Consider the following 12,325-nt stretch of genomic DNA (forward strand, 5'->3'; position numbering starts at 1 on the left):
ACCAAGACAACTATTTGATATTCGCTGACACAAATTCCCAGCTGACAAATCAGCCCATTTCCAACGGAGCTTGGGCGCAATCTTCTGCATTTTCTGGGTGCTACATTGCTGTCATTGATGGCTTGAATTGATATGGGAGGACTCCTTGAATCAATTGCAAACATTTATGCTTTCCTCTTTAGAACTATTTGAATCATATTCATAACTGGATGAGTAACAAGAAAACATCTTCTCCGAATCTGAAGCCATTGTTTTGATTCTCGATCAAAGGCAAGACGTCTTGGCGTGACGTCACGAACAGGGGGGTGGGTCCTTCTGAAACTGGCCATTTCCGGATTCATTTTGAAGTCATTTTTATTGGTGTTTTTCATTTAACTAAAAATATCAGCCTGCCTGTTTTGGGTATTATAGATGCTATAAAACGTTTTTATAATGTCAGTGGGAAACACAAAAAAATGGTGCCGGTTGTCCTTTAAATGTAGTGTGTACAAACCTCATAGCACAGTAAGAACCCAATTTATTAACTGTGTTTCAAATGTGAAAAATATCCCTGATAAGTTAATAAATGTGTCTCAAGGAATATGGCGTTTACATACTATTTCGCAGATACTTGGAGGAGGAAATGGAAATAGATTAAAATAACATATGCACTGTGATTCATCAAGATTGCGTCTGTTTTTAATAGGTTTTCATTGACGGGGCAAAGTTAAAGAAATCAACATTTATTGAAAAATGGAATCACTTTCAACATTCAAAACATATTATTCCACAACGAAATATTCAAGCTCAATAATACCTACTTGTGTTAAATTCCGTCAAATCATAGATGGTTTGTCCTGACCGCGCGTTCAACAAACTCCTCACTGACGCCCTCGCCTTCACGCGCAAACAATACACGTGTACCGTCGCCGAGCACACAAACATAGACAACCTGCAGTGAAATTTGCATACTCGGCACGGCAGCCAATCAGAAGCATGCTGCTTTATTCCGGACTTTCGCAAGCGTTATAAAGTCGTGCAATTGCATATCATTTTCCAAAATAGATGCACAGAACCTCAGCCCAGAAGAAAGATTCAATAGAAGCTAACAACATATGTGACGCTACAAAACGTAAATTTACATTAAACCGTGACTGTAAAGTGTACGTGAGACTCATGAAAGGGGCTGAGTGGCTTGTAGGAAGCAATGCAAACGTTGCATTGTGCACCACAATGACAATCGACTACTGCAGCAAAATCTAGCCATGCACATTTACCGTAAATTAAGCAAGGTAGCATTTGTAGTAGGTACATTCTTGATTTAAAAAAAAACCGTTATACTTTGTGACAATGTTTTTTAATGTGGTAAATTGTCTCATTGTGCTTCAGGTTGTGAAAGATGGGGCAGGCAACTTTTCAGTTATCTGCCCTGTTGTCCGCTAACGTTTTGTCATGAGTTTCAGGCGCTGTTTTTACTATAATTTGGGCAGGTTCGGCGGGCCGGATTAAAAAGCCTAACGGGCCGTATGTGGCCCGCGGGCCGTAGTTTGCCCATTCCTGCCTTGGCCTGTACGCCACTCAATCAAGAGGCTCATTTTGACAGGCAAGAAATAAGCCTCACTTTTACTCACTGAACATAAATCGATGCCACGCTAGGTGCACATAAGAGTCAGCCATATGCACCACGGCGCTGCCTCGACATCCCTTCATCCATGTATTTGTGTGCCTGCTTGTCCTAATGATACGTTGTAGGACATTGAAGCGAGTCTCAGTTGATGGTTTCATACCATCGGGGTCCGGTCCTCCGTCAAATTCTCTATTATTAGGACAAATTGATTTAATACAGCCGTGTTGGATGTTATTCAGAAAGGGAAATATAGTTTCTTTGCATCTGTCTCCAAAGCGTTTGATCATATGGCTTGCTGTCGGGCCGGTTTGATGGACAAGCAGTGTGATCCAGCCTGATCCTTACGAAAAGTGCCTTGAAATAACTTGGTGCTCCGTGGATAAAATTTAATTGGCTGTTGCCATGGTTGCTAACCAGTAACAGTGTTTGCTATAAACTGCTGCCATTGGTCCAGTGTCAGGAGCTGGTCACGTTTTTCAATGGTATGTATACTTCTTCTGCACTCTCTCTCTCATCTTTGACAATAAATAATTTGTTTCGAGCAAAGAAAACTCGTCTGTCTTTCAGTTCGTGATGAGAGAAAGAAAGGGCACTACCTCAGAGACATATAAAAACATGACTTTGGATCAGTTCAAGAATCTTGACGACATTGTTTCCATCAATATGCTCGACATGTGTGACTGATTAAAAGACACTTTTGCAGAAAACTGGAGCAAAATTACCTTCACCAGTAGAAAAAAGAGAGCGAATCTTGCTGTTCAACACAGTTTGCATCAACTTACCATAAAAGTGACTTATCATTTCCCCCCTTTTTTTCTTTACAGCAGTTAAAAAGCTCTACTGATGTTAACATGGGTGTGATGTCTCCCCTTTCTCACACCCACATTTGGCCCATCACCTCACACGACATGCTTTTATTATAATAGCATTCCATTCGATGAGTATTAATAAAGTATACTCTGTGAATGCACATGTAGGTGTGTGCGCATAGTAAGCTATCCATTCATTAAATATAGATGCAGAGGCATTTCAGTGTGTTTTTGTTTTTCCTCTTCATTGCTCTCTGGTCAAGCGTTACTTATCCCTTCAAAGGTGTGTGTGTGGATGTGGACATATTTAAATCCTTTTAAATCAGCAGATGCATTTTCCCGGTTGTTCTATGTCGCTTTTGTCTGCGTCGCCATCCTCTTCTCACCTCGTAATTATTATGCATAAAGGACAGCACATAACATTTCCATTATGTGGGCTAATGCCACCTGCCTCTTTCGCCTTGTATCGTGTGTTTCAATCTTGTAACCTGGGCGAACGGTCTCTTCCCTGAGAGGTGAAAACAGCAAGTTTCAAAATATATTTTAGGCATGGATGGTGTGCATAAGGTTCCTCTTATTTGCTGATGAATATAAGACAATTTTGTGCGCGCAAGCGTGACACACTCATAATGCTAAATGTCAGTCTGATGCGAATGTGTCGTGTAACCATGTGCTCTGGTCCGCTTTAGCCAAGGGTGTGATTTTTTTTAAGTGTGACTTGTGCTTTAAGTGAAAAAGTCACACGTTTCACATATGTAACACTTATCAGTCAGGCCATCAACGCTTGCCATCATTATTCACGTCTTAGTAAGGAACTTCTAGTTTTGTCACATTCAAAAAGGTGGAACAAACTTTTTTTAACACAGTACCAGCACAATATTTGTTCAAAATACAGTTCAAATTCAATTTAACATTTAAATAAAATATATTTTACAACGTTTTGAAAATGATTTACCTGCTGTCTCCTATTTTTATTCTTTACATTTAAATTTCAATGGCTTTGTTACAGCTCCAGCTGTTATTAAAATGCTATAAAAATCAATATATTGTATATGTATTGTATTAAATGGAGTGCAAATGTAAAATGCCAATGTTAAAACGACTTTTTTTAAAAAAAGGTTTTCGTTTAATGTCCTTCAATGTTGTCGTTACACGCTAGTCGTTTTTGTCAGCTACCTAGGTTTATTTTTATTTTACTTTTGAATGTTGTTGACGGTTGTGTTTGTAAATGCTTTTTTGGCGTTGTGTACTGAGTTTTCTTATGTATGAAATGTGCTCTTTAAATATAACTACCGTGCCTTGCCTACCCGTTTTTGTTGGTCATGATGTCGGTGGTTGATTAGTTTCTTTATTTATTTTAGGGCGTTTTCTCTTCTTTATAAAACCAATGGAATCAAATGTTCCAAATGAACTTTTCTGTGCATTTTGCCCATGTGTACATACGTACTCCAGTGCACAAAAATGAACCAAATCTAAAGAGTTAAGTCAACGAGTTACCATAGTAACAACCAGCCGGGAAGTACCTCAGCGTCAACTCAATGCTTGACAAAGATTTCGACAAGTGACACCAATGCAAACCAAAGGAACAAACTCAGCCTCCAAACTGAACACTGCGTGAGTATTCGACATATTTAATTAATCATCTCTGAGCCGTCCCAACGAAGATTATTTCGCTGTGAATTTGCACAAACTGTGAAACCTGGCCAGAGTCCGTGTGAAAGCTATCAATGTTCATTAAACTCTTTATTTTGTTTTCAAGTGTGAAGTGGAACATGTCTGGCGGTGAACGCTACGAGGGGACAGCGAGTAAATCCCGTGACAGGAACGATATTTGGATTGAAATTATGGAGGCTCGCCAGGAACAGGAATATCTCGCAGCGATATTGGAGAAGCGTTTAAAGGTGAAGTGGAAAACGGCACTGGGGGCTTCACGTAGTACTTAAAGGACAACCGACGTCACTTTTATGTTTCTTAACTGACATCAGAAAAACGTTTTATAGCATCTAAAATACCCAAAACACGCAGTATGATATTTTTATTCAAATGCAAAACACCAATAAAAATGACTTAAAGTGTCCAAAATCTGCAAAAAATTGAGCTGTGAATTGGGGCATTTTCAGAAAGTCCCGCCCCCATCTCGTGACGTCACTGTAAGACGTCTTGCATCACTGGAGAATCAAAACAATGGCTTCAGATTCGGAGAATATGCTTTCTTGTTACACATCCAGTTATGAATATGATTCAAATAGTTCTGAAGAGGAAAGCATACATGTTTGCAATCGATTAAAGAAGTTATTCCCTGTCATATTGAGGCAACATTGAGGGGAAATTTCTTACCGAAAAAGAGGCACAAAATGGCGACCTCCTGTGGCCACCTCCGTTTCCACAGGCTGATAAATTCCTTATGTGGAGCTTGGAAGCCCTCTTCTGGCGGCTTTTGGGTGCAACACGAGGTCCCCAGACCAAACATTACAGCAAAATACACTGACGTGATGGAAGGACCGCTACAATGCGTCTTTTTTTTCCGGTAAGGGGCGTTCCTTTAGTGACGTCACGTACGGACTCGTCACCAACTCAAAAACAAGACTTCCTGAATATTCAGCGCGAGTCTTAAAACGTAAAATATAGTTATTAAAATACGCTCAGTAGAAGTCATTTGAAGCCATTTTACAAATTATGGACACAACTTGTCCGGAGACGTCGGTTGTCCTTTAAGTATAAGTACACTTTCTTGTGCAGAAAAAGGCTCTGATGAAAAGCTCTCTCTCTATAGTGGTGTGAGTGTGTGTTACTTACGAGTTGAATGAATTATGGCTCGTCTGTCTGCCGCTGCTCACCTGCAGAAAAATGTATCCTGTGACTGTAACGTGTCCTTGTGAGTTTTCAAAGGCACATATAAATAAAATGTATTATTATTATTATTATTATTATTATTATTATTATTATTATTATTATTATTAATAATAATAATAATAATAATAATATATGTTTCATTTATAAGCGCCTTTCAAAACTCTCAAGGTCACTTTACAGTCACAGGATATTATTATTATTCTCATGTCATCTCATTTTCCGTACCGCTTATTCCTCATTAGGGTCGCGGGGGTTGCTGGAGCCTATCTCAGCTGTCTTCGGGCACGAGGCGGGGGACACCCCGAATTGGTTGCCAGCCAATCACAGGGCACACAAAGACATACAACAGTCACTCTCACACTCACACCGAGGGACAATTTGGAGTGGTCAATCTGCCTGCCATGCATGTTTTTGGAGTGTGGGAGGAAACCGGAGGACCCGGAGAAAACCCACGCGGGCCCGGGGAGAACATGCAAACTCCACACAGGGAGGCCGGACCGGGACGCGAACCGGCGACCTCTGCACTGTGAAGCCGGTGTGCTAGCCACTCGACTACCGGGCCGGGCTTATTATTATTATTATTATTATTATTATTATTATTATTATTTAAAGTAGAAGGGCGTATTCTGACTTTTATGCAATTAAATCAAGCTTTGCTAACGTCGTGAGCTCACAAAAAAAATGGTCAACCGACAGCAACAGAAAAATACCTGATTCTCTTTATAAAATAAATTTTAAGGAGTGTTCGTGGGTGGGCAGTGGCATGCATAAAGTGGGGGTGGTGGGAGTGACCAGGCATCCAATTTTAGGAGGCTCTTGGGGCGTTTGGGGTTTAGTCATCGACGAGCAAGTATTTAGCATTCAACCCCAGTGTGAAAGTAACTAATTTCTGCTCAGCAGTGTTCAAAATGCTTTTGTTGTTGTTGTTGAACCTTTGTACAGGGTGTCTTGGAAAAATCTGTTTCCTCATAATTCTGCATGACAATGGATTGGTTCTCGAGCAATATTTTCCAGGTCTACTTGTGCCATTGAGTTTTATTGTGTCGACTATAGCTGTGTCTTTGTATCTGAAGAAAACCTGGTACATATCTACAATTACAACATAAACAACGTTCATTGTCACTTCCAATTCCCAAAGTAATTGTGTGCTTGATATGTCTTCAAAGAAGTTGGAGAGCTTGCAACAGTGTGGAGATGAGCTATTAAAAGAGGCGAAGGAGGCCAAGGAATTAATCTCAAACTTCGACATTTCTTCAAAGGTACGGTAGAGTTTTAAACAAGACCTCCTTATTAAGTTCAAAAAGAATATCCTAAACAATTTTGTTGTATTTTGGCCGTGATCTCAAATTATAAAGTATATGTCGGCCCCACATGTGTTCTAAGGGCTTCCAAGAAAATCCTACAGTATTTTCTATCTACTGTACTGAAATCATGGGAACAAAGTGATTGTTGCACAGATCCCTTGCATCTGCCCTGCTAAAATGAAGCTTGAAAAACTCAGTTTCATATTTTAACTTAACTAACTTTTTTAAACTCATACTTTAACTTTTGCTCAACATGTAGCTTTAGACCATGTTGCAGCCATCCAACATTCATGACGTTGTTGGGTGTGCAGTGAACATTATTTTCAAAATATTGAAGAGAACTGAAAACAAAAAACATTAATTGCCATTGGCACTGAACAGCTCCAGACAAGGAGTCTGAAAAAAAATCAATACATAAGCTTAAAGATAACATTTTAGCCTCCCTGACATGAAATTTAAGACGTTACACTTACTCTATCTGTGTTTATGTCAAGATAAGGCATTATTTATTGATTCAATGTGAATTAAGTAATACAGTCTGCCTTGATGTAAAATACACCCAAGTATAAATTTAGAAAAAAGATTTGCCTTCAGGGCCACATCGTTTTTTTAGACGTACATTTCATCAACAGTAAATATGGAAAATTTGTTTTGTTCACAAAACACTCTGCAATCCAAGTGAGTGCCCACAATATAATAATCCACAAATAATCACACAATCAATTATGGGTTTCGGACCACTCTTCCCAAAGAACAACCCATCTCCGTGTGCAGGAACGTGATGCTGCTCATCAATTTAAAAAGGCAGAAAAAGAGAAGAAAGAGGTAAACAAGAAAGAGGTGGAGGTGAAGATGCTACAGGAAGAGTACACTCAACTGCAGCGCAGAAAACACGAACTCCATCACCGCGTGCAAAGAGACGCGGTGTATCGGGACTTCATGCAACAGGTGTTGAAGCTAACTCGGGTAAGGTTGACGTGAGGGATAACCTTAATGCGCAGAAATGATTGAAGTGTTAACACAAGTATACAGACGATCCCCAATTTAAGAACAAGATATGTTCCGAACGGTCGTTCGTAAGGGGAATTCGTTCCTAAGTTGCTTCAGTGCTATATTTTGTATGGAATGTATATTTAAGGTTTATGTAAGTATGTTTAAGGTTTATATAAATGTTTAAAGCTTGTATAAGTAATCTGTACTGGTTTGTACTGAAAAATAAACATTTAATCAACTATATGCTCTCTAAAGCCATGTACAACTGGGGAGAATACTAAGTATGTGTGAGAGAGAGAAACACACACACAGTATGTATATGGACGTAATAATATAAATAAAATGAAGTTCAACTTCACAATAAAGAATCTAACTTACATGCTAGCATCTCTGTCCGAACATTTTTTGACATACCCCCAAAAATGTTTGTATGTACCGTTGTTCGTAACTTGAATGTTCGTAATGTTCTGTAGTAGTATTTGCAACTAGTTGAAATGCTGTGAGTATCTCCAGAATTTTTGTGGTCATAGATTGTGGCAAGTGGGTGGTTTAAACTGAATAGAGGAAATTAGAATCACTTTCAAACCTCTAAAGATGGAGGGCACTGATTTGCTCTGGCGACCCATTGAAGGGAAAAGCCGAAAGGAAAAGAAAAAGAATCACTTTCTCTGAGACCTTAGACATTCATAAAAGCCATCACAAATCGGCTCGGTCCACTGTATCTCAGCTATAGTTTACTTTTAAAGGACAACCGACATCACTTTTTTGTTTTTTTAACTGACTCCAGAAAAACGTTTTATAGCATCTAAAATACCCAAAACACGCAGTATGATATTTTTATTCAAATGCAAAACACCAATAAAAATGACTTGAAGTGTCCAAAATCTGCAAAAAATTGAGCTGCGAATTGGGCATTTTCAGAAAGTCCCGCCCCCAGTTCGTGACGTCACGCCAATACGTCTTGCATTGCTGGAGAATCAAAACAATGGCTTCAGATTCGGAGAATATGCTTTCTTGTTACACATTCAGTTATGAATATGATTCAAATACAGTAAAGTCTCGTTATATCGATATTCAAGGGAGTCCGAAAAAATATCGATATAACCGGGACTATCGATATATCCGACCCTGTTTGCATGTAATTTTCTCAGTGCGTGCATAGAAATAGTATCGATATAACCGGGACTATCGATATATCCGATATCGATATAACGAGACTTTACTGTAGTTCTGAAGAGGAAAGCATACATGTTTGCAATCGATTAAAGAATTTATTTTGTGCCATTTTGAGCCAACATTGGGGGGAAATGTCTCACCCAAAAAAGAGACACAAAATGGCGACCTCCTGTGGCCACCTCCGTTTCCACAGGCTGATAAATTCCTTATGGAGCGTGGACACCCTCTTCTGGCGGCTTTTGGGTGCAACACGAGGTCCCAGACCAAACAAGTACAGCAAAATACATTGAAGGACTGCTACAATGTGTCTTTTTTTCGGTCAGGGGCGTTCCTTTAGTGACGTCATGTACGGACTCGTCACCAACTCAAAAACAAGACTTCCTGAATATTCAGCGCGAGTCTTAAAACGTAAAATATACCTATATGCGGTGGAATCTTATTAAAATACGCTCAGTAGAAGTCATTTGAAGCCATTTTACAAATTATGGACACAACTTGTCCGGAGACGTCGGTTGTCCTTTCATATTGTAGTTAAACCGTTAAAAGCTGAAAGTAGTTCTCTTGTGCATATCTCAGCACATCTGCTTTGACTGGTGAAAGATGTGTATCCGCGTCTCACCTTTGGTACAATTCAATGCAGTATACACAAAAGTTACTTAACATATTTTTCCTTCTAAGAAAATGTGGCCATTGTCTTCAACAGGCCTTTTTGAGAGGAACAATGAATGTGATTTTGACCCATGTCATCTTTGTGTTCACAGTTTGAAGATAAAGCATCTCTGGCAGGTCATCTGGAGAATCTTCTGCGCATCAGGGAGCAGCTCTGTGAGAAGCAGAGGTTAGCCGAGGAGCAGGTGGGCATGCAAAGGAAAGCCCTGCTGACCTTCAACAGCCAACATCGCTTGATGCTTCTGCAGTGCAGCAACCAGCTGTCACAGCTGCACCACAAACTGGACAAGGCACAACCTGAAGTGCAACACTGGGTATCAAAGCCAATCCTGGCAAAAAAAAAAAAAAAAAAAAAAACGCTACTTTGAATGTTATATGATGATTTTCTCATTTTTCTACATTTCCCTTTATACAAGGAGACAAAGTGGAAACACATTCGAGGTACTGCAGCCAAGGAAACATTGTTGCTGGGACTGATCAAGATGGCAGCACTCAACCTCTACGAGTTGACGGGCGGCGACGTGGACGGAGAGAAAGGCGTCCCTCTGAGTGACACCGACACACAACTGGACAAGGTTTGTACCTTGACACATGATTGACAGAATCTGAAGTAGGAATGAGCTCAACATACACACATAGAGACACTTCTTTTTGTCTCTTTGTAGATCAAGATGTTCATGGAGGACCACAAGGACATTGTAAGACTACACCAAAGTAGCTCACACAGAAAAGATGAAGAATAGAACACTCTTACATTAACTCAACATTAACTCATTCACTGCCAGACGTGAAAAAAATTGTCCACTGCAGTGCCATTGTTTTCGTCATTGTCACTTGAATTCCAGGACCCGTAGAATATTGAGTTTTAGGACTATGTAAACATTCAGTAGAGCGTTAGAAACCTTAGACTCTCTTCTTTCATCAGAAAATTAATTCCTAAATTATACGGGTCTGGAGATATATGAGCTTGAAATGAGGGAGGCTGTCCAAAATACAATGGAATTGATTTATTATCTCGCTTGAACAACAGCTGAAGCTGAAACAAAGCGCTCCCATAGAAAGAAGGGAAATGCTGCCCCCCTTGTGGAAAAATAAACATTGACAGAGCCCATGGCCAACACTTTATCAACACCCAAGCATGAAAAAAACAAAACTTGAACACATTCGGGAATGACACTCTTCGTCATATTTTCAATTGCCCAATACATTTGTGAATAGCAGTGAATGAGTTAAAGTACTGTACCGCTGTTATGTTACCAAAATATTATCGTACTGTAAAATCTGAATTTGTTAATGAAATGCTGTACACATAGAAGACAGCTGGGATAGGCTCCAGCTCGCCCTGCGACCCTTGTGAGGATGGAGGGGTTTGGAAAATGAATGAATGCATGAATTTTGGTCAACATTTTATGATTTCTTATGATCTCCTTGTCAGAGGGATTTACATGTAACTCATCATTGAGCAAACCAAGACTATGATATTACTTGACTATTAAAAACTGCCAAGTACCCGAAATGTGGGGGTATTGCATTACATATGAATACTGTACATCATAAAATAGGAACAGTAAGTTCTGAAATGTGAATATATTCGTTTTTTTTCCATATTGCATCACATATGAAGAATACATTATAAAACATGAAGAAAGTTATTTCAGAAACAGAAATATAAATATATTAATTTTCACCATTACTTTTATTCATGTTAAATGACTCCCACTTGCTGTGCGTGACACATGACCTTGTGTCTAGCATGGAGTCGACAGTGGATAGTCGTGTCCCCCAAAAAAAGAGTAGGAACAAAAGGACAATGTTACGATAATACACGAAAACGTTTTCGGGCTCATTATTAATGAATATCAACAAGTACTTTCCTGAATCTGGAACGCCTCGTGACTCCCACATGGCGAATGGTGACAGCCAGTGTTCAATGGCATTGAGCAGTCCCGTACTGCCATCATGTGATCAAACAAGAAAACAGCTATTTGATGGATCCATTCGTATTTCAACATGACGATAATAAAACCAATAAGGCAAGATTGGCTAAGAAAGTTTGATGTGGAACCTTAAAACGTCCCCCTCTTGTACTTTTGTTCATGTTATCTGTGTAAATATATCGTGAATTATGTTACCACGAATAAAAACATACAGTAAAGTCTCGTTATATCGATATTCAAGGGAGTCCGAAAAAATATCGATATAACCGGGACTATCGATATATCCGACCCTGTTTGCATGTAATTTTCGCCAATACGTCTTGCATTGCTGGAGAATCAAAACAATGGCTTCAGATTCGGAGAATATGCTTTCTTGTTACACATTCAGTTATGAATATGATTCAAATACAGTAAAGTCTCGTTATATCGATATTCAAGGGAGTCCGAAAAAATATCGATATAACCGGGACTATCGATATATCCGACCCTGTTTGCATGTAATTTTCTCAGTGCGTGCATAGAAATAGTATCGATATAACTGGGACTATCGATATATCCGATATCGATATAACGAGACTTTACTGTAATTTAAAAAAATGTTTTCCTTCCCCACTTGGGGTAATTTTTACTGTTAAAATTATTCCTTCTGATTGCCACAAGAAAACAGGATTTCCAAATTTAAGGTGACTTTGATTCTCATTTCATGAAATTTCTCACAGCAATTAACGAATTCACTGCTAGAAGTGCAAAAATGTGTCCACTCCAGTGCCAGGGTTTGTGTCATTTTCACTGAAATTGCAGGACCCACAGAATATTGAGTTTTAGGACTACATAAACATTCAACAAATGTTCATATAAGAAACCTTAGACTCTCTTCTTTCATCAGAAGGAATGGAGTGAATTCGTAAGTTAAATGTGTCTCCAGTAAAATGAGGTGCAAGTGGGGGTGGTTGTACAAAAGGCAGTGTTTTTCCCTCG

General features: G+C 39.2%; 1 protein-coding gene across 1 annotated transcript; it reads left to right on the forward strand.

Annotated features, from left to right (window-relative positions):
- The first annotated feature begins 3,928 nt into the window (after positions 1-3,928).
- Positions 3,929-10,802, forward strand: LOC148899214 (coiled-coil domain-containing protein 42 like-2-like). The gene is made up of 7 exons (XM_088994315.1): positions 3,929-4,029; positions 4,175-4,316; positions 6,435-6,527; positions 7,347-7,538; positions 9,503-9,724; positions 9,827-9,985; positions 10,076-10,802. Exons 1-7 carry the CDS (start codon positions 3,986-3,988, stop codon positions 10,151-10,153), a joined length of 930 nt encoding a protein of 309 aa, XP_088850441.1. The 5' UTR covers positions 3,929-3,985; the 3' UTR covers positions 10,154-10,802.
- The last annotated feature ends 1,523 nt before the right edge of the window (positions 10,803-12,325 follow it).

Source organism: Hippocampus bargibanti, linkage group LG04 (genome assembly GCF_051943395.1).
Source record: "Hippocampus bargibanti isolate YZ-2025 linkage group LG04, ASM5194339v1, whole genome shotgun sequence".
Taxonomy (NCBI): domain Eukaryota; kingdom Metazoa; phylum Chordata; class Actinopteri; order Syngnathiformes; family Syngnathidae; genus Hippocampus; species Hippocampus bargibanti.

Bases quoted from the DNA above. Each gene is read 5' to 3' on its own strand.
- LOC148899214 (XM_088994315.1), top strand. From the start codon at position 3,986: ATGCAAACCAAAGGAACAAACTCAGCCTCCAAACTGAACACTGC. The intron at 7,539-9,502 runs GTAAGGTTGACG...TTGTGTTCACAG, and splicing joins AGGTGTTGAAGCTAACTCGG to TTTGAAGATAAAGCATCTCT. The intron at 9,986-10,075 runs GTTTGTACCTTG...GTCTCTTTGTAG, and splicing joins CCGACACACAACTGGACAAG to ATCAAGATGTTCATGGAGGA.